This window comes from Parasteatoda tepidariorum, chromosome 10 (assembly GCF_043381705.1).
Source record: "Parasteatoda tepidariorum isolate YZ-2023 chromosome 10, CAS_Ptep_4.0, whole genome shotgun sequence".
Taxonomy (NCBI): Eukaryota; Metazoa; Arthropoda; class Arachnida; order Araneae; family Theridiidae; genus Parasteatoda; species Parasteatoda tepidariorum.
In genome coordinates, this window is record NC_092213.1 from 8,296,855 (window position 1) to 8,320,623 (window position 23,769).

Below are 23,769 nucleotides of genomic sequence, written 5' to 3' on the forward strand. Positions count from 1 at the left end.
TTTCTAGTTTGGCTCAGCAACAACGAATCGAGGTTTTCCTGTTGTGCACTATTAAGCAACGTATTATACCTAAATCCAAAGAGTGAGCAGTTATGGCTCAGAAAATAGAGCGTTCGCCTTCTCATGAGGTGAACCTTGTTCGAATCCCAGCAATGGCTGATCGATATGAATTCGTTTCCAGCTTGCACCAACCACTGTACTGTCGTAAATTATCCTCAGTGGTTGACGGATTATGGGGGAGTTTTTCGTGGTTTTCCTCTCTATGTTCCATTAAAAAGTCCGCCACGAAGGCAAGTTTCTCCCAATACTTGATCCAGGAGTTCCCTTGTCTTCTCGATTGGGTTAAAAATTACAAAGTTATGGAGTTGACCATTGGTAGACGTAAACTCAAAATTGAGTTCAACGACTTGGGTTTTGGTTGTTCAACGACGGTTATAAATAAATAAATGATTAAATAGAAAAATCAGCTGAAACCACGTGTTTTTTTGTTTATAGTTATGCTTATGAAACCTCTTTCTATAAAAGTAATTAACGTAAAGTTAGAAGTAAATGGTACAGAAAATATGTGCTGAAGTGTAAATTCATCAAGAAGATTGCTTGACTGCGGCACATTTTGATTATCACGCATTAGCCAAGATCAATTAATAATCATTATTTTCAGAGATTGTGAGTATAGTTAATTTTGATTTTGATGAACTAACCCTATTTCTTACTTTTTTTTACTGTTTAAGAAACCGAGACGCAAGACTGCAAAAAAAGCGTGTAGCGGTAGTCTTTCTAAAGCTGCTTCCCTAAAAGAAATGGATTGTTCCATAAATTTTGCAGTGGAAAGGTAAGGAATTCATGTAATCAGTTTTTTGCAGCGAATACAGCAGACAGACAGAATTTTTTTTCGATGCCATAATTTGTTGAACTAAAATAAAATATTTCCTTTTAATAAAAAAATGCATTCCGACGCTCCGATTAAGTCGCAATTTGCATACATTTTTACTCAATATTATTATATTAATTAATCTTTCTGCAGTAAATGGGATAATATTTTATGTCTGAAAAAACAGCACTTTATTAGGAGACACACTGTTTGCTAACACACTGAAGCCTTTCCGTAGTCAGTGGTTAAACCAACTGTGCCCCGAAGCCTCATAATGGAAAAACTAAATAAGAAAATGCAATACCAAAATGCAATATTGATAAGAAAGTGCAGTACCAAATGCAATTCAAATATTGAAATAAAGATGAATGTCTAATGATACACACAAAACGCAAGTCAAAAGTACACTGAGGTCACGTCTACATATAAGAAATATAAAGATAGAGTTACAATTAGTATAACCAAATAAAATATAAATGGCCAGATCTTTACAAATTTAATAGAATGATTTTTATAATTTTTATCTACATCGAAAAATCTCGCCAAATTGGCGATCTTTAAATAAATTTAATAACTTTTAGAATATTCAAGTTGCTCATTCGTTCTAAAGTACAGATAATATTTCACTGCAAGCTCAAAATCCTCTTTTACTTCTACTGCTAGGCACATAAACTGTAGCTTTTTATTTTCTTGGCGATAGAGCTTCGAAAAACTATGTTATTGGTTGATTTTTCGATTGATTCAATTTATAATTTACGCGTGAATTTATACTTTAAATATTTATTTCAGAAAATTCAATTTCAATAAAAAAGTAAGAGCTAAGATCACAAAAAATAATAATATACAACTCATGATTTTCAAAACTTTAATTTTGTATTTAATCTTCTAGCTCGTCGTAGTACTTGGTGTACAGTGCACAAAGTTAAAAAAAAACAATCCTTAATAACTTTTAATTTAATGATCGGATCTTCTGGCTCTGGAACTCTTTCTTAATGGTTGGAGAGAGTGACCTCAAATATGCTAATGAATTACGATATTTTAAGTTACGAAATTAAACACAAAAACGTACTTCTCTAAATAAACATGCCTTTTTTTCGTCGGATTCCGATTTCTGACCTCCAAAAGAGGGGGAGGGGGTAGCTGCAGTCTGAGATGTATATTCCCAATTGTTTGGTCATTACAGCGTTCCAAAATTTGTACCCCTTAATTTTAATTTTACTTTTTGCGTGTTTCGCCTTATTTCGAAATTTTTTTTAAGCGAATTTAAAACTTTTTCCACACAATTACAAACTTCATCTATCGAATGATAAATCCATGCAAACAATAACTTTCAATGCATATCTTTCATTATTTTTAGAAATATTAGTCGGAAAACTTTATAAAGGTAAGGTATGCGATTTTTTTCATAATTTAATTTATGAATAAAATTTTGCATGGCAAAATACAAATTTTAAGCAAAATAAGTCAAATAGTTCCAGAGAAATCGAGTTATTAAAACACAACTTTTTTGAAATTCGATTTTTTAGAAACTATTCGATCGATTTTAATCGATTTAGTATTTTCCCATGTATAATTATATTCGTTAAAATGAAGTAAAAAATTGTATACTTTACAATTTAAAATTCTTCGACTAATATTAAATAAAACAATAAGAAATAATACATATTTACTAAAAAGTATATTTTGCATGGAATTATCTTTGGATAAATAAATTTTATATTTGCGTGCAAAAATGTTTCAATTCGCTGCAAAAGTTCTCGAGATATAGCGAAAGTAAAATACACAGAAAGTAAAATTAACATTAAGGGGTCTAAACTTTCGATCGCCCTCCTGAACAAAATACAGTCGAACTCGTTTATAACGAGCACAAAGGGACCGTAACATGTACTCGTTAAATCCGAGTGATCGTAATAAACGGGTACTTAAGGCAGGCGTGCAACCAGAAGAGGGTTGGGAGGTCAAATTATTGAGTTTACATAAAATTTAATTAATACTTACTTTAATTAATTTAATTAAATACTTTTCTTAATTTAATGACAACTATCCCCCCCCCCCCAACCAGCAAAAAATTTCTAGTTGCGCTACAGTCTTTAAGGAAAGAAGCAATAAACGGAAGAAAAAATAAAGGAAAAGATTCTTACCAAAACGTTCATTTTTTTNTTTCTAGCATTAACTAATTTATTATACACATTTAGTTGAATTTAAGTGAGTAACTGCAGTATTTGATAATTTATTTTGCCATTATGTTTCTCATTTAGCTAATGTTTTTATTTTTTCACCATGAAAAATCTAAATAGCTAATATACTTTTTTTTTAAAGATAATAAGAACATTGATAGAATTCTTCTACATAAGTACAATACTGTGTCTTTGATGATAAAATACTATGCCTTTGATGATAATATACTATGTCTTTGTGCTAGAACATTGTGTTCATTGCACAAAGTATCACAATGATGATAAAATGCTTTGATGATAAAATACTATGTCTTTGATGATAATATACTATGTCTTTGTGCTAGAACATTGTGTTCATTGGCGAGCGAGCGCAGCGAGCCATGGTTCACGGCGTGAACCACATAGGATTGCGTAGCAATTCTCGGGGGTTGGCGAGCGTTAGCGATCAGGGGGCGGAGCCTCCTAGTATTAAATAAAACAATAAAAAATAATACATATTTACAGAAGAAGTATTTTTTTGCATGGAATTATCTTTAGATAAATGAATTTTATATTTGCGCGCAAAAATTTTTCAATTCGCTTGAAAAGTTCTCGAGATATAGCGAAATACGCAAAAAGTAAAATTAACGTTAAGGGGGGCAAACTTTGGAGAGCTCTCCTGACCAAATTATTGGGTCCATATTTCATAGTTTCTGGCTACGCCCTATATTTTGGGGGTCAGAAATCTGAATCCTTATAGCAGTTTTTGCTACGCTTTTCCACGGGGTTCAAATTTATTGTTAATCCGTTATTTTATAACGACTAGCGACTTTCAAATAATTCATTTCAATTATCACTTTCGATAAATTTTTTTAGTGCCTATTTCATCGCCAATCCAAGCAATTTTTCAATCTTTTTTTTTCTTTTTCTGTCAATTGCTACTAATTTTGTCCACATTTATTTCCTTCTAAATCTCGATATTTTGAATACAATTTTTATTATAAAGCGTGAAAATCGAATGTGGGTTTTTTTAAACCTGTTAACTGATTTTGAACTTCGTTTCCACTTTATTTCGGTTTTTAAAAAAAATCGTTTCAAGATTTAACATTTATAAAATCTCTTATAGTTCACTCAATATGAACGTTCTAAAGCTGAAAATATACTGAACTGAATTCAAGCTGAATGTTGAATCATGTTTCGAGCTATAATTTGTTTGTTTTATTTTATATCATTTATGACCATATAAAAATTCATTAATTAAAATATTTAATTTGCATTTATGGTGCTCAATAAAAAATATATGTCCATTTATTTGTTTTTTACTTTATTTCAAGAGCATTAAAGTTAACTTATTTTAAAATAAACTTTTGTGTTACGTGAAGTGATAAAAAATCCATTACTTTCCCCTTTCCCCACCAACATATTAAGAAAGGGTTGTGCACCCTTATACAATAAAAATAATTTTTTTTTCATTAAGATATTTTTTAAATTCATTTTGCAAATAATAATTAACTTAACTGAACTTTGCATACAATTATTGTAAGATAGTGATATATTTTCTCGGTTTATTTATTAAAATGAATTTTCTTTAGATGCGGTATGTTTTTTTTAATTGTATACAATGTTCTAAATTAGTACTCTTCCAATTTAGTACTTTTCTGACTATCTTAAATGTTAATTTCTTATAAATTAAAATAAAAATAATTTAAATTAAAATACATAATTTAATATACAATAAAATAAAATGAATGATACCCGAATGTATCTTAGTGTTTTTGTCTCATATTAAAATTTAAAAATAAATAAATAAAGTTAAGACAAAAAAAAGGAGCATTTATAAATCATGCAGGGTACCAAGTCTATGTACGCCAATGCTTGCGTTTGTTGTTAGCAGCGAAAAACACTGAAAGTACATTAATCCGATTTTCTATATTTGTGAACTTAGCACATAATTCATTTAGAAAAATCTAGATGGCAGCACTATTATTTCTACAAAAAAAGGTTTCGGTAATGATAAATTATTTATAAATGCTGGGTGACAATGGGAACAAAATTGTAAAAAATCAATTCCGCAATGCGTATCTATAACATATATCAATGCATGTATATCAACTATAAAAATGAATTAAAATCTGAGCCTTCTCTAGTAAGGATTTTTTTCCTTTCGTCCCTTTGAAGATAATGAATGCGTAAATTTGAATTGTGATGAAATTTAAGGGCCTCCTACGGAATGTGGAAAGCGATTAATGCTACCGTCAGTTTTCAAATACCAAAATGATAAAGATAAATTCGTAATTCCTCATTAGATATTGAAGATAATAGTAAGGTTGATTGGTAAAATATATGAATGAATCTCACCTTTAATGATAGAAGCATGTAACTTGGTGCACATGTACCACACATATGAAGCTTTAATTTTGGATGGAAGGGGAAGGTCATATTTAGACTTCAATCATAGCAATAATAGCGGCAGTATAAAATTATGACCTCTGTAAATGTTTGACGCAATGTTCTTAAAAGGTTTTTTTTTTGGACGATTTTGTATGATATCTAGTAAAGAAATGACTAAATTTGATATTTTGTGAGTGCAATTATCTATTTTAATCAATATATATATGTCACTTGGAGCATTATGTAGGTCACATGCTCGCTTCGCTCTCCGACCTTCATCATTACTTCTCAATCATTTTGATTTTGTGATGATAAACGGAATGTTGCATTAAAAATATTACGTATTATTCTATGTCTGATAACATTAGCCACATTTCATTAATAGTACATTTATTTCAATCAAATTTTAGGCATTAATAAATGTTAAACAATTTACACTTATTGTATAATTAGTCAAGTAATTAGAGAAAGAATTGTGCTTCTTCGCAAAACTTAATATTTAAGACATTTTAGACAAGAACTTTTCTATGTAACTAGAAATTATATCTGAAGATACATAAATAATAACTTTTTTTAAGCATAAATTCATAAAATTATAAATCCCCCCAAAAAAAGTAAAACGCATTTGACGAAAAGCACTAAGTTCTTCTGAAATTTATAAACAAAGACGTTTAAGCGCTTTTGCTTATGTGTGACTGCTTGTCTGATTCTTTTTACACATATCTCAGTTTGCAGTTCTTTATTGTCAACGCAAAAGAAAAAAAATCTTGTTTTTTTATCAGTCTACATACGCAACAATGTTTTGTATAATAAGAAGATAATATTTAAATAATATGTATTTTATTATGAGAATACACATAATCAAAATAATGTAGTTCGAGATTCTAGCTCAATCTAGGCACGATTTATGATGTTTTGTTGTTTTTATGATTTTTTAAAAAAAGAGACGAATTCGTTTTTAGTTATGTTTTTCTGCTTCAAAAGTCGCATGTATATATATATATATANTTGGTATCATTTTAAAGGAAATTTGCTGTAATTTATGAATTAAAAAGTTATTTCTTAGAGCTATGCATGATTATAGTAAAATGCATCATAAATAGAGAGCATTCATGCTTTTGACTCATTCTACGAAAAAAAACTGTCTATTTTAAACAAGAATAAGTTATTAAAAATATTGAGATTTTACATGTAGTTTGATTTATATTGCATAATAAATTGTTCTTGAGTCTAATTATGCAGTAATTACCGTCAAAAAAAAATTTTCTTCTAATTTTTTAAATCAGAAATTATTTCAAATATATACTGTCCTCTCTGTTGCAATTATTCTTTAAAGTTTATTTTATTCATTACACAAAAATCTTTTTAACATAATATTTGGTTTTTACAATTAAGTCTATTAGTACAATCATGTTATGTTATATTTTTGAAGAAAAAAGATTAAATTTTTTTAAGTTTCTCATATAACAGAGTGGACAAAACTAAATGTCCACTCAGTTACACAAAATTGATAGGTTGACCATTAAAAAGGAACTCCAGGAATGTAAACAAGTGCTAATGCATCTCGGTTCAACTAGCTGAAACCAGTTCCTCCACTATTAGAGTACACCTTTTTATACAAAGTTGTGCCATTTTCATTTAAAAGTGTCTTTAGTTTATAGTCAAAAGTTTTTTAAGTGAGTAGTTAATATGGGGAAAACAGCAGCTGAAAGAATGAGAGAATATAGAACTAGAATTTTCCAAAACAAAAAGATATTTGTAAGGAAGAAGATAAAGAATATTAAACGAAAATTTTTGATAACAGAAATATTTTGAAAAAAAAAATCTTAACCGAGATATAGATAAATTGAAAAAAGGAAGACAAAGGAAAAATAAAAAGGTACTGATACAAGTATTAGAAATTCAGTAAGGAAATTCTCCTTATAATATTACTTAAGCATAGGGGAAAGCTATTAAAAAAGCAAACAGTGCATTACCTGTATCTCCAAGAAAATGCTGCACTGTTCTTTGCATACACTGTAACCTTCTACCAAAACAAAAGAAATAGCCCAGTAACAAAGTTTCTGGTGAAACAAAAAAAAATTGTAATCAATTTCTACTTATCTGATTAACTTTCTTGCCAGACTTCCGGTAGTGCATGGCTGTCAAAGAAAATTGACAGAAAGCCCACAATGCGCACCATGATGAAAGCATATCAAGTATCAAAGCAGATGCATCCAAACATAAAAATTAGCAAACCTAAGTTTTGCTGTACTACGACCCATCCATATTTTATGCGTAGGTAAAACACTATATAAAACGTGTTTGTGCTATCCACGAAAATGTGAATATTTTCTAATAAAATCAAATTGCTAATTTCTCCCAATACTTGATCCAGGAGTTCCCTTGTCTTCTGGACTAGGTTCAAAATTACAAGTCTACGGAGTTGAACATTGGTAGTCGTAAACCCAGAATTGGGTCGGCTGTTCAACAGCGGTTATAAAATAAAACATTTAGCTTGTTCAAAATGACAAGTTCTGATAGTAGAAAATCGAATTACTACTACTTTGTGCAAGGTATGTTTTGACTTATTATTCGTAAATATTACTTACAAATAATGCCAATATTGATCAAATCCACTCGTCTGATTCCAGTTATGAATATAATATCGATAAATTTTACTAAAGTTTGAATTAACATAGTTTTTTTACATGTCAAAGTTCAAAAACTGCGAAATCCTGCACAAAGTAGCCCCGAATGACGGTACTTTCAGAATAAGTGTATATATGCATCATAAATTAATGATTCTAACTTTATATTGTATCGTAAGAATAATTTTACTGACTCCAATGTGTATTATATCTGTCATCATATACATCCTGTTCAATTCCAACTGCCATCATGCTTGGTATTCAGAAATTGTAGTCTTACTTAATTCCAAAAATGATGGCAGTTATTTTACACCTAGTAGTGTAAAAGAATTGGTGTTTCACTAAACTGTTAGAATTTTCCTTCTAAACTGATGGTAAAATAATCGTCAGCAATCTGCTCTTCGATTAACCGTAAAGCTTACGGTAAAGAAAAAATTCTTTACCTTCACCATTATAAAACCATTTACAGCTAGTATGGTTATAAAATCATGAATACAAAACTATACGGGTTTTAAGCATTTACTACCGGCGTGGTTTCAAAACCGTAAAATAGAAATTTAGCAGAGCTTAGAAGCTAGGCTTTTTGTTAGGTAATGGTCATTGGAGAATGTAAGTCACATATTGGAGGCTGGTGGACACTGGAAATTTTTCATGTGTTTACAGGAATGGAGGAAATATTGTAATGTCAACACTGTGATTCAAACCAGAAATTATGCTTGATTACTTTGCACCAAGAAGAGTAAAAGAACATTTTTGGTGTTTCACTAAACCGGGAAGTGAATTTGATGAAACACCCAAAACAAGGCTTATCTGTGGGTTTTTTTTAGAACAAAGGTATTGGGGTGTAAAGTACTTGCCAAAACTTTTGACGTTTAGATGCATTAATATTTTGCTCAGTGTACAATGGGCAAAAAAATGCACGGACCACCCTGAATAACTTTTAATCTAATAATCGCATTTTTATGTTTTAGGAGTCAAACTTGAAGGTTGAAGGGATAATCTCAAATATACTAATTAATTAGTGCAGACGATATGTTAAGTTACGAAATCAGACACAATAACGTACCATTGCATTTGATCAAAACCATTATCATTAGATCAAAAGTTATTCAGCTAGCTCTTTTTTGTTGCTGACGTATTGTGCATATTTGTTCAGACTAAAGGGGCCAATATCGAGCGTTGATTATAGGTACCGAAGCGTTGGCTATAGAACACATACATGAAACCTATGCACTCTATGTATGAAATAGTGCAGTTTCCACTCCATACTTGACACCGTAATTCGTAATTAATTGAACAAAATGTATTTACACATTTTTTAATTCACTCATGGTGGCTTGTTTACCGTATTTGATTTCTATTTTAGATTACTTAAGCAAATAAAATCATGCGTTGGAGTTACGAATTCAAGGTTTACGCTTTTTTTTTATCTCAATTTATACAGACTTTGTATCCCATAAAATCATAAAAACGCAAATTGATAACTTAATTCAGAAAAAGTGCACACGTAAGGAATCGAAAGGAATATACTATTCTAATTTAAAGTTGTTCATCCTTCTATTACACATTGTTTTCTATCTTCTCGAGAGAAATATTTTAAATATTTAATAATATTTTGTTGCATTTCATAAAAAAAATCGATCCCTTCAACGAAGGCAGCAGGAATTTTACCGATATAAGGTAATATCAGTATCTATTTATGCTTATTTTATTGTATTTTGTAATTGTCGTTGAGCAGCCAACCCAATTTTTGGGTTTACGACTACTAATGTTCAACTCCGTAGCATTGTAATTTTGAACCCAATGCAAGGGAACTCCTGTATCAAGTATTGGGAGAAATTTGCCAACGCTGATCATTTTTTGGTGGAACTCACCCGCATTTGCGTTACATGGAGAGGAAGACCACGAGAACATCCCACGATTAGCCTGACGGCAAGAGGATTCTAACCCAAGATCCGTCTACCACTGAAGATATATAACATGTCAGCACTGTGATCGGTGCAAGCCGGATGCGGAATTCGTATCGACCAGCCATCACTGAGATTCGAACCCGGTTCACCTCATTGGGGGGCGAACGCTCTATCCCTGAGCTATCGCGGCTCCTATTTATGCTCATTGCTATACATTATATAAGCTTAATAATGCTATGTATATATTATGTAATATATTTTATATACGTAATATATTAATATATACGTAATATATACGTAATATATTTTATGTATGATACTTTATATTATTGAGGCAATTTAATGATGGGTCACATTTTAAAGCGATTACAGACAGAGTTTAAAGAGCGTTTTTTTGTGAAAAACAAAAAGGTTTTTCAATTATGCAGTTACTCTTTCCGCATTGTTAGAATTTTCAATCCAAAATTGTGGTGAAATATCCGGCAGCAGCCTGTCCATCCAATTATTCGTAAAGTTTACGGTTAAGAACGTTTTTTTTTATCTTTGCAGTTTCGAAACTGTTTACAACTAGTGTGGCCAAAAAAAAAAAGAATAAAAAACTATATGGTTTCTTAACCATTTACAACTAACATGGTTACAAAACCGTAGAAAAGAAATTTAACTGGACATTGGAGACAGTTCAGCAGTTTTAAAGTGCTGCCATCTATGTGTGAATTATTGTATCGTATTATAATAGTCCATGGTCATAAATTGAGAAGTGCAGGATACTTATAACTTTTCAAATGCTGAAGGGAATGGAGGAAATAGCGTAATGTCAAAGCTGGGACTCGAACCCCTGTTCCGTCGGTCATGAGATTGACAGATTAGCACTCTCAGCTTTAATATGTACCCAGCTATAAAGAGCTAAAGGGCATCATTAGGTGGTCCTTGTTGGTACGATGAAATGCGGTTCATTTAAATGTATTAGGTAAAAGCAGTTAATAAACGATTTGCTCGCAGTTTTTATTTTGGTTTTTATATCATCTCATTTATGGCTATATGACTGATTTGTTTGAATGTTGTAAAACAACTATAAATAACTCTCGGCTATAATATACAATCATCTACAGGGAACTAAGTGGCTTCATTAGATGTGCCTAGTTTTTGTGATATTCTGGTTATTAGAAGAAAAAAGTTATTAAACGATTTTTCCCACAATTAACAATTTAAGTGTCATATTATTTATGATTATTTGGTTGTTTTGTTTGAATGTGGTAAAATGACAATTCAAACAGTTTGTTTTTTTATCCATTTTGACATCTCTAGATACTTTACTCTGGTACTTTACAAAATTATGGTATTTATATTTGATAACAGTTCAACACGCACTGATAGAAATTTTTCGGAAAACATTTCATCTTTAGAAAAAGTGCGACTAAGTTTATACGGTTCCTGCCATTTAATTGCAATCTGAATACTTGAAATAACTTTTTGTAATTGATATGTTATTGTGAATAACCCAAATTGATGGCTGTTGACTTCCACCGTTGAATGTTGAGAATCACTCCGAATTACTCTAGGTATTGTTAAGTGCCACTGCCCGGTAGACATTTCCCCTGTATACCCTATACCGATGTTTTTTTTAAGGTTCAGTGCCACTGCCCGGTATACATTTGCCCGGTATGCCTTACATCAATGTTTTTTTTAAGATTAAGTGCCACTGCCCAGTATGCATTTAACCCGCACTCAGAACACTGATGTTTCTCCTAATCTATCCTCAACAGATATTAAAATATCGAACAAATATAATAATGTAAACGAATAAATTTATATCAGATTGGATAAAACAAATATTTCTGACATTCACCAAAGTGACAATTTGGTTGTTGACATTCACCGGTGAATGTCGACATTCCTTTGATTTCGGTCATTGAAGGTAACATATACACAGCATGAGCATTCAGGTCAATTTCTGAGGAGAACCAAAATAAAATACACAGTTGCATTGGTTCTCAAAATTTCACAAAAGAAAAAATAACTAAAAAACATTTTTTTTTCTCCATTTGTTGAATATTTGCAAAGGGATTCGTTTTTTAAAGTTCTTGCATAGCTTTTGAGTTAATCTGTATGAATTATGTTTAATGTTGTCTTAATCATAATCTTTAGATATTTTAAAATATTTTTATCCTTATGATAGTTTTATTTATTTAAATTTTTATAAAATGAATACTATTTCTAAACATTTGCTACTCTTAGTAGAATTTTTGTTAAAGCCATGTTTCAGGAAATATGCTTTTAGAATTTTTAAGTAAAAAGAAAGTAGAAATGATTAATAGAGTTTTTACAATGCACTATTGCACAAAGAAGCAGTGCTCTCTTTTATTTTGCTACAAAACATGAAAAATGTTAAAACCCATTCTTATTGGCCAGAACATTGTCAACATAAAGTTATAAAGGCATTGTTTTTTTCCTTTATGCCTTTATCTCTATATAAATATGCCTTTTTCTCTAACTGAAAGATAATCACTTATATTGTTTATCTAACATCCTCCGTAAGTATTTTATGTTTTTTTTAAAAAATGTTTCTTTCATTATTGGGTCAGGTAAGTTCCTGACGTTTTTTTAATTTATTCAAAGTTCATTAATAGTAAAGACTCATCAGACGTGAATGAGGAAAACTAAAAAGACTTGAAACAGAAAGTGTAAAATTGCCATCATAAAAATGGAAAAAAAAGTTAAAAAAACAAAAGCTATAAGAACCGTAATGGCCGAGAGTGAAATAAAAAATATAAAGTAGTCAATGCAAAATGAAAAATTAATTAAGGTGATAAAATAAAACATGAAAAACAGCAGTGGCTAAGAGAAGCAAATCAGGGCAGGTTGAATTTCCACGTGCTAAGGAGAGGAATTAATGATTCGTGTCGTTGACAAGAGAATTGACAACTATATAAATGCAACAATATTTCAGGGGCATCATGTTTGGCTGACATAACATGGGTAGAAACAATTTTCACANAGTACAAGTAAAAGTACTAAATTTAAAAAGTAACGAAGTACAAGTAAAAGTGCGTACTTTTTACTTGTACCGGCGGTACAAGTAACGAAAGTAAAAGTACTGCCATATATGTATACATTTGTCCGGTATGCCTTACATCAATGTTTTTTTAAGGTTAAGTGCCACTGCCCAGTATGCATTTAACCCGCACTCAGAACACTGATGTTTCTCCTAATCTATCCTCAGCAGATATTACAATATCGAATAAATATAATAATATCAACGAATAAATTAATATCAAATCGGATATAACAAATATTTCGGGCATTCACCAGAGTGACTATGGGATTGTAGACATTCACCGGTGAAAGTCGACATTCTTTTGATTTCGGTCATTCACGGTAACATATACACAGCATGAGCGTTTCAGGTCAATATCTGAGGAGAGCCAAAATAAAATACACAGTTGCATTGGCTCTCAAAATTTCACAAAGGAAAAAATAACTAAAAAGCATTTTTTTTTCTCCATTTGTTGAATATTTACAAAGGGATTCATTTTTTAAAGTTCTTACATTGTTTTTGAGTTACTCTCTATGAATTATGTTTAATGTTGTCTTAATCATAATCTTTAGATATTTTAAAATATTTTTATCCTTATAATAGTTTTATTTATTTAAATTTTTATAAAATGAGTACTATTTCTAAACATTTGCTACTCTTAGTAGAATTTTTGTTAAGGCTATTTTTTAGGAAATATGCTTTTAGAATTTTTAAATAAAAAAAATAGAAATGATAGTAAAAGTAGAAAGTTTTTTAAATGCGCTATTGCACAATGAAGTAGTGCTCTCTTTTATTTTTCTACAAAACATAAAAAAGATTAAAACTCATTCTTATTGTCCAGAACATTGTCGATCAAGATAAAGTTATAAAGGTATTGTTTCTTCGTATAAATATGTCTTTATCTCTAATTTAAAGATAAACACTTATAATGTTTATTCAACATCCTCTGTAAGTATTCTATGTTTCTATTTTTTAATTTTTCTTTCATCAATGGGTTAAATAAGTTCCGATGTGTTTTTTTTTTAAATTCATTCAAAGTTCATTAATAGTAACGACTCAGCAGACGTAAATGGGGAAAACTAAAGAGACTTGAAACAGAAACCTTAAAGTTGCCATTATAAAAATGGAAAAAAAGAGTAAAAACAAAGCTATAAAAACCGTAATGGCCGAGAGTGAAATAAACAACTTTAGTAGGTAGGTACTTTATTAACGTCACATTAGAGCTGAGCAATGGGCTAAAGGCGGTGGTCTGGGAAACATCCCTGAGGATGATCCGAAGACATGCCATCGCAATTTTGATCCTCTGCAGAGGGGATGGCTCCCTTGCTTCGGTAGCCCGAGGACCTGCACGCGAAGTCGAGCGCGCACACCCGCACACTGACCGCAGCCATTGATGCTTGACTTCGGTGTTCTCCTGCGAACCGCGTCTTTACAATCAGTTCGCTACTGGACAAATAAAAAATGTAAAGTAGTCAATGCAAAATAAAAAAATAATTAAGGTGAAAAAATAAAACTTGAAAAACTGCAGTGGCTTAGAGAAGCAAATCAGGGCAGGTTGAATTTCCACGTGCTAAGGAGAGGAATTAATAATTCATGTCGTTGACAGGGGAATTGTCATCCATATAAATGAAACAAGATTTCAAGGGCATCAGGTTTGGCTGATGCCCCTGATTGGGTAGAAAGAATGGGTAGAAAGAATTTTTACATTATCGTATATTTTGTCCATGTAAAGAACTCTCCTAGCCATTCGTCTAGAGTAGTGGCGGTGACTATGGTTACGAGTAGGGGTTCTGGGTCCTTATTTAAGACAGATTTTGGTTCGAGTCGGCCAGAGAAAAGGAATCAGGGGAAAAAGAAGCTCTTTTCTTTAAAATGGGGTATTTCTTGTTTCCATAGCAGAAGACCGCTTTAGAGTTCAGGTGAGGGGAGTTCTTTTTATAGACAAACTATAATTAAACTAATGACATTGAATTAGGAGTTTATTTGAGCACTAGATACATTATGACTTTTATTATCTTTATCAATGATAATCAAATGGAGTTTAAAGAAAAAAACAATCAACTTTTTAAATCAAATGAAGTTATTATATTATCGAGTACATCTTTCGGTTTCAGTTTCTTATGATTATTTATTTAAAAGAGGTGCATTTTTATTATGATAAAATCCTACGATATCACGCGAAAAATTGTCCTGTAAATGTATGCAATTAAAGTAACGAATACACAAATTGTAAAATATTATTAGGAAATCACTTTTCACACTACTACCAAATAATCTCGAAAAATAATTAACTCCACTGATTTTTCTGAAGTTCTTTTTAATTACGTTAACTGGGCTCTTTCTCTCAAAAAGAGATCTGTCTGAATGAATTAACGGCCAACTCTGTGAATTTCATGGAAATTCCTGAGAATGCGTGTGTGCGTACAGCTGCAAGGATTACCAAAAATTATTTAAGACTCATTCTGGTACTTTTTTAGCTTTTTAACCCTTTCAACCCTTTGAATGGAATATATGCGTCTCAAAGATTAAACATTACTCCCTAATGGAGAAACAGATCCCAATTTTTCATGGGTTTCTTATGTTTTCAAGCTTCTTTTGGCATTAGGGAATAAAAATATGATTAAAGGAATTTGGCAACTGTCTCTTGTTCAAAATGGTAGTTTTTTGCTTACGAGCAAGCCAGTCAATCTCGTTTTACTTTACACATTTCCTGAATTTTGAGGCAACTTCAATTATATTTTTGCCATATTTTGCGTAAAATAGCTATGCTTGTTCTTATTAAGTCATAATTGTACCTATTTAATATCAGATTTAGAAATTTTGACACATTTTATTTTGTCTGATATATTATCTCAATCGTACTTAGCATTGGAACAATATATCCTAAACGTACTTACCAGTGGGACAATCTATCCCATTTGTGGTAGAAATATTATAAGACAAACGGCAACTTCTGGTTTGAATAGCTTCTGGTCACACAACTACTGGTAAGAACGAATAATTCGATGCATTTATATTATTTTTATTATTTATTACCATTCAGTATGTAGGTATTTTTCAATACTCAAGACGATTGGGACATACTGTCCCAGGAGATTTCTGGGAAAACGGGAAAACTTTAAACTCACAGTATACTTATTTTAATACATGAGCATTAACTGCTTTTCATATTTAAATTTTAATCCCGCAAAAGTCGGGTATAAAGGGTTTAGTATTGTTGTAAACAATCATATATAACAAATTACAACCAATTCTTTTTTCTAGATAATCTTAGTGGACACATTAGCTGCTTGGAGCCACCACTATGACACATGAATGCAAAAACGATGTGGCTGAACATACGTCTTTAACATGTCCTCCAGCAGTAATGAGCAGAAAACGGATAATGAAGAACATTTTCGTAATGTGTGTCGGTGCTTTTACACTTTTTACCGCATACGACGGGCCCACCATGCTCCAGAGCACAATGAACAAAGAAGGTGGCATCGGGGTTGCAGCTCTGGCAATAAACTATGCCTTTTTTTGCACATCTGCACTTCTGTTTCCCAAGTACTTTATAAAAAGATTCGGAAGCAAGACTACGTTTGTGCTTTCTATGATTTTATATATTCCGTACATTGCTTCGAATTATTACCCTCACTGGGCTGTGATGATTCCTGTTTCTATGATAATTGGGTTTAGTGCTGCACTGCTGTGGAGCTCGCAAGCAACTTATTTAAATGACGCTTCTGTTATGTTAGCAAAGTTGAGTACTTTTAGTGAAGAAAACAATACGTGTCACTTTAAAAAACCAAGGAACACGAATGATTCGAAGAAATTAGAAACAAATGATAAAACTTACGATTTGAACCAGACTTTACCATCCAAATCAGTAGTGAGGACTAAAAATGAACTTCAAGCAGAAACAAGTAGTGAAAATTCCAATACAGGACACACAAATGGCAAAAATTCTGAAGTAGAGAATTCTTCCCATTGTAATGCAACAATTAGTGATAAAAATACCATTCATACAGATCTAGACGAAGCCAGCGACAAGACTTCTTCTCATGCGAACATAAAGGATGCAAATGGCAAGAATCATTCTGATACAAATCCAATTCAAAAGAATATTTTCTATAACAGTCTAGAAGAAAGTGACAAGAATCGAATGGAACCAAAAGCAAACGATAAAAACATTCATATAAATCTGGAAGCAAGTTGTATGACAGCTCCATCTAGTGAAATCATAGCAAGTCAGGAAAAAACTCTCCATACGAAGTTTGGGAGCACTGAGGAAGGGATTAAACAACAAATAGCCACGAATAAGAATACGTTACATGCACTAAATCAGCAACAATCAATAAATGAAACTTTGCAATCCAATGATAGTATTCGAAATCTAAAAATTTCTGAGTGTTGTTCTTTGAGTAACAAAGTTGCAGAAAAATATCACACAACTTCTGCAGTTCCTATTGAATTAGCAAACGATAAGAAATGTGGAGTTCCAGTCTTATCAGATAATTCAGTTTGGAACATTAGTGAAAATTTAAGAACAGAAATGATTCAAAATAGAACATCGCACGCAAAATTGACTGATGCGAAACACACTAACAATATACTTAGACCAATGCCAAAAAAATTTCAAAAATGCAGTCAGGAACATTTCAGAAATAAAGTGGAATCCATAACAGCTCGGGTGTTTGGGATACATGGCATGGCTTTTCTTTTAAGCCACTTATCGGGCAATCTGTTGGCCTATTTCATTCTTAAAAGGGGTGTAGATGCACCGAATGTTTTCATCAACTCTACCTGCGCGTATGCGTGTGGAGCGAACTATTGCAATGCCAACTCGAACTGTTTAACAAATGATTTAGAAAAAGTATCGGATAAAACTAGAATCATTTTGACAACTGTTTGCGTTTCCCTTTCAGTAGTCTCGATTCTGATTGTGGCTTTATTTCTGGAACCGTTGGAGTCTGAATCTGAGAAAGCACCATTCTCCTTACAGTTTCTGATGGCAACTTACAGAATAACTAAACGCACAGATTTAATATTGCTTATTCCATATACTCTATATCTAGGACAGATTCAAGGCTTCTTTGCGGGAGAATTTAACAAAGTAAAGTTTTGATTTACCTTTTTTCACATTTTAAAAATAAAAAAGTTTATCAGATGACAAAGGAATTTACAAGGGAACAATTATCCGTGTTTATCGTAAACGAGACTTAGCTCCGACAAGTCGGTAACTTAGCAACTTTAAGAAAACTTCTAACATTTACCAATCAAATCGAAGAATTTTATCAAGCTTTTTCCAGTTGGAAGGAATTTAATAAGATTTCCGTTAAGCTGCGAATTCTTTGACAAAATGTCCACCTTTAAAAATATATATAAAATTTAAAAATAGCTTACCTTCTCCTCATAATACTGACATCTAGTGACAATGATATAAATGAAAGTTTTATATTAATCCTTTCAAGAATATGCTATTCACGTATCATTAAAATAGTTTTTATCTTTTTTCATAGAAGAAGGAGAGAAAGAGACACCACTTAATTAAAAAAAAGAAAATGTTATAGTATAGTAGACCGATATCTTTGATGGATGGTTGACAGTGCAAAGCTAAGCAATGATGGCCCGGGGGCTCAAAATTCGCCTTATTTGCGGCTGATGTTTACGCTCAAGCAGGAAAAAACGCGCCATCCTATTTTATTATACTTGTAGTTTTTTCAATATAACGCGTTTTTACAATTTAACTTCCAACGAAACAAACGAAAAATGAATTTGAAAGACTTCACAATCTTGCTATGCTACCCAAAAAATATTAAACAGCGCTATTTTACACAAATATAGCCAAATAATAGATAACACTCAAAATATGGCGAACTTTGCACTTTATTTTTGCTGTGATATCAATTTTGTTAATTTTCTTTGTAGGCTCGCGACCTGGTTGAATTTAAAATGACAGAAAAGTCTTATGAAGGGTAAAATTAAGAGCAAATTTAAACACAAATTATAATAATAAAACTTCTCGGAATATTAAGCCTGTTCACACATCACATCGTAAGCATAACATAAGCGGATGAATACACCAGAAGTTTTCTAAATTTCTTCCGGTTTTAGAAAGTTTGTTATTGTTTACCAACCATCTATTGCAATGAGTTAAAAACTATTAACTGTAGTAACTGGTGCCATCGTCTAGTTATGCTGCTTATAGAAAGTAAAGGCTCATAATTCATTTTCATTAAAAAAACTTATTTTAGTGTTTTCAGAAAATGCACACTTTTTAAACTATGCATCTAAGAGTATTGAGTTCAAATATCATTTACTTGCATTTCAAATGAAAATATTAAGCAGTACGAGAGTTAAATTGCAATCAGAATGGAAAAATGTCACGAAAACTGTATTGGGCGCTAGGAGTAGAAGAAGGCGAGAGGGCTCAAATAGTGCGGCAATTTCACATCGCTATTTTTTTTCTAGATATTTTGGCTGGAGTGATTTATCGTTTAAAATATGTTTCTGATTTAAAACTTTTAAGTTTTATAGTAATACGTTTTAAAAGTATATCTCTAAAGATAAAGATAAAATTCGTTAGCTTGTACCTCTCTTTAATGATAAGCATCGGGTTTCAGTTAACTTGTGAAATGCTCATTTGGCGTAGTCCGCTTAAATTACCACATTCACAATGACCATTGAGTTTAACCAATTAAACCAATAACCAATTAAAAATTTAATGAATATTAAAGGACGCGTATTAATCTCTCTTTAATTAATGAGAGCCATAATCTAGTAAACAAAACTTACGTTATCTTTAACATATTTAATAAAACAGAATCGTCGGCAGTTTTATTTTTGCTAAAGGCTTTTGCTAAACAAATGAGAAAATTTAATTTTTTAAACGTCTCTCTCAAATGATCTATTTGAAATTTTAGAATAATTTTTAGGATCCGGGTCTAAAGTTGCTCCTTTAACAGCCCTTTGGGCAGTAAAGTCCAAAGTTCAGGGAAATATTTCAAGGTAAAATAAGATGTTGAGCTTGGGACAGTTGGTAATTTCGATTTTCCGCGATTGGTTAATAAATTTAAATTTTTTTTCTTAGTTATGTCAGAGAAAAACGTTTATACAACCAAAGGCGGTCTTTAAATTATAAATTTGTCTGTAATTATCGCAGCTAAATACATAAAAATGTACAAAAAATGTAAAAGTACAATGCTTTCTCCTAATCATTTTCCTTCAAAACAGCGAGGCAGCCCAAGTATGCCCCTTGACCATCTCCGGAATTCGATTCCAGGCAATTTTTTATCTTTTTCTTTAGTTTCCCAGCTTCAAATTTCGAGACAGTTCGTACATTTGTGCTTTGGCCGTCCTCTCGCCCGATTGCCATCTGGTACGGTTATGAAAACCTTTTCGGTGATGCCTAGTTCATTTTAACTTTTGGATGTTACGGAAATTTGTGATGTCGGGATTTTTATAAATTCTGTATAATTCAATATTTTTTCTTCAGATCTATCATATCGTTTTTTATTTTAAATGTATTTCAAATTACATTCTGAGTGATTTTTTCCCCGCAAACACTCCGACATAGCGAGCTGAATGTTAACTTCAAACATAATTACACTTCACTCAACTTATCTTTACAATTGCAGGCATATGTAAGCTGTGCATGGGGAACGTATCACGTGTCTTTGGTCTCCATAGTTTACGGATTCTTCTGTGCTGTTTTCGCAACTTCTTCTGGGTGGATTGTCAAATTTTTCGGTAGACTAGCTCTGTTTACTTTCGCTGCGCTTCTCAACATAGCCTTCAGCGCTTTGCTTTTGCTTTGGAAGCCTTTGCATCCTGAAATGTTGTTTACAACAGCTGGAATGATTGGAGCTTTCGTCGGAATGGGTTGGTCACAGTTAAGAGGTAAGTCAGTTAAGTAATTTTCTCGTCCAATATCTTACTGCATCCCTTCAAACACTTGTTAAAAAAGGATATAGTTTGGTTTTATATTGCTTATTCTCTAAAAAAATGTCTCCAATTTTTTAAACAATTGGTTTCACATCATTTTAAACTATGTATGTTAGATGACAATATGCAAAATTTGAACGAAAGAGGTTCAATAGATTCTGTGTAATAAAATTTAAAATCATTCTTATTTTTAAATTTTTTTCCCTCAAGAAGTATCACCGATTTCGTTCAAATTTTGTATTTCATTATTCAACATTACATAGTTTAAAATGTTGTCAAAAATGGGTATGCATTACAACTTAAACTTTTGAATGGATTATTAAGAATAATATTAAAAAGCAAGATATAAATATTCAAAATTATCTTTTTTCATCAGACTATATGTTGATAAACGAATTTCATATTTGAGCGTGAAATTTTTCTTTCTCTTCAAAAGTTCGTGAGATATGGTGGAATATGCGAAAAGTAAAATGAACATTAAGGGTCCCTAACTGAACTCCTGGGACATTACTTTCTAGATAGCGCTACCTCAAATATTTTGACTACTAATATTAAGAACTAATTCATTAGCATATTTTAAGTAATCCCTTTCAACCATTAACGTTCTTTTACGTAAAAATTCGAGGTTTGGAACAAAAGTTTATCAGAGTGACGTCTTAACTTGGTTCTTTGAAAGCACTGAACCTCTTTTTCCTTTCATCCTTCAAGGCAGAATCGTTTGAAGTCGGATTTATGCCTCTTGATACTACAATAAGGGCTACTAGGTACTGCAAAACTCTAAATGCGCTTCTAAGAGAGACTGACCATTCTGCTCTCATTGCATACCAGACCAGTTACATCAAACAACATGCACACCAGATCAGTTACATTGAACATGCACATCATACCAGTTAAATAAGCAAAAATAAATATGCCAAAACGACAGGGTTGTTCCTGAAAATAAAAATAATGCGCAACAGAAAAAAAGCGGAGCCTCTTAACTATTTGGCTTTATATGTTTACGTTTGCCTAAAAAATAAAATGATTCTCGAAGCAAGGAAAAAGGTTCAAGCTGTTCTATCACAAATCAAGAAAGTGAAAACTGCTTAAACTGGTTTTTATTTAGATTCAGAACAAAGATAAGACTTTTTTATGAGGAAATATTTATGTTTTGGCTATAGCTCGGTTAACAGTTAACAATTTGATTAGTTATTTATTCTTGTTTGGTGTAAAAGCGTAGGAGTTTGATGTAATCTTATTCAATTTGAAGATCTTACATTTTAATTGTACCCTTAAAGCTGTACATGAAAGCTTCATTTGATGTTTAACAAAATGTCAAATTTGATGTCAAAGCTTAACAATGTCGACAGAATTATAAATTTGATCTAAAATGATTAATATTAAATTTAAATTAACTCTAAAATATTAAATTTAAACTAAATTATTCTCAGAGTTTAGCGTTCAGGTCAATGATATGCTGCCACACTGTTAGAAGTTTCATTCTAAAATTATAGTACAATAACCGGCAGCAGTTTGTTCATCCGATTAACAGTAAAGTTTACAGTGAAGAACATTTTTTATCTTTGCGGTCTTGAAACCGTTTAGAACTAGTATGGCTATAAAACCATAAATACAAAACTATACTTTTTTTAAAACCATTTACAACTAGCATGGTTTCAAAAATCGTAAACAGAAATTTAATTGGACATGGGAGCTAGGCTTTTCGATAGAAAATGGGCATTGGAGATCGCAGGATACATATCGGACAGCACAGGACGCTGGAAACCTTTCATGTAAAGGGAATGGTGGAAATATTTTGATGTCAACGTTGGGAACTCCAGTTCTGATGAACTCCAGTTCTGTCAATCATTAGACTGACAGACCAGTCCTCTCCGTTATAATATGCAAGTAGTTGCAAGGAATTAAGTGGCTTCATTAGGTGGGTTTGATTGGAGTAATGAAATTCTGGTTTCTTAATCGTATAAACTGTTTTTCCCGCAGTTCACAGTTTGATTTTCATCTTATTTATAACTATATGACTGCTTTGTTTGAATATTAGTAAAAAAGTAATTAAATAAATTGTTATTTAACATCAATTAAAAATATTTTTCAGAGAAATTTCTAACAGTGCACTCTTTGATCACTGCCCTATTATTAATAGTCTTTATTTAAATTTTTTTTTCTTTCTATTTTCCAGCATTTTACGGAGTCCTTTTTAAAGCAGAAGAGGAAGCAGCATTTGGAGCATTTTATGTATGGTATTCTATAGGCTTCTGTCTATCATTCGCCTACAGTACCTATTTCTGTACATCTGTCAAAATATACGTTTTAATCTTCGTGTCTAGTGTCGGTTACATCGGATATTTCATTGTAGAAAAGAGATTTTCAAAATTTAAAAACAAAGGCAGCTCTGTTATGAATTTGAATTGATATAGCATTTCAGGCAATTCTTACTGTTTCAGCTATCATTCCCTAAAGATAATAAACAGAAATTTAAAGTGCAACAATTTGTGGAACATAAAAAAAAATATCGGATAACATACAGTAAAATTCAAAGCTATTTCTTTGGTTTTCTTTTATAATTATAGAAATTTGTTTGCAGCTCTTAACATAAATCATTTCTAATATTTAAAATGTAATTTTTTATTTTATTTTTAATTCAATTAGGATTGAAGTTATGTTTAAATTCATTAAACTAAGGGTACAGTATAATATCGCAACTGTAGTAAAATTTTTTATTACATCTAATTTCACACCAAATGCTAAGCTTTCAGCGCGGATATATACCAACATCGCCAACTCTTGAAACAACTTTGTACAGCCATCTTTTTGCTTTCTAGTGAAATAAGGAAAACAAAACTTATTGAAT

At 31.5% G+C, this 23,769-nt stretch overlaps 1 protein-coding gene across 1 annotated transcript; it reads left to right on the top strand.

The window, feature by feature from the left end:
- Window positions 1-9,520: 9,520 nt before the first annotated feature.
- Window positions 9,521-23,404, top strand: LOC107445299 (uncharacterized). Its single transcript, XM_016059663.3, has 4 exons — window positions 9,521-9,728; window positions 16,257-18,090; window positions 20,615-20,876; window positions 23,098-23,404. Exons 2-4 carry the CDS (start codon window positions 16,297-16,299, stop codon window positions 23,328-23,330), a joined length of 2,289 nt encoding a protein of 762 aa, XP_015915149.2. The 5' UTR covers window positions 9,521-9,728; window positions 16,257-16,296; the 3' UTR covers window positions 23,331-23,404.
- Window positions 23,405-23,769: the final 365 nt, after the last annotated feature.

Excerpts from the sequence above, each read along its gene's own strand:
- LOC107445299 (XM_016059663.3), top strand. The coding sequence starts at position 16,297 with ATGACACATGAATGCAAAAACGATGTGGCTGAACATACGTCTTTAACA. Across the intron at positions 18,091-20,614 it reads TTGCGGGAGAATTTAACAAA|GCATATGTAAGCTGTGCATG; the intron begins GTAAAGTTTTGA and ends TTACAATTGCAG. Across the intron at positions 20,877-23,097 it reads GGGTTGGTCACAGTTAAGAG|CATTTTACGGAGTCCTTTTT; the intron begins GTAAGTCAGTTA and ends TCTATTTTCCAG.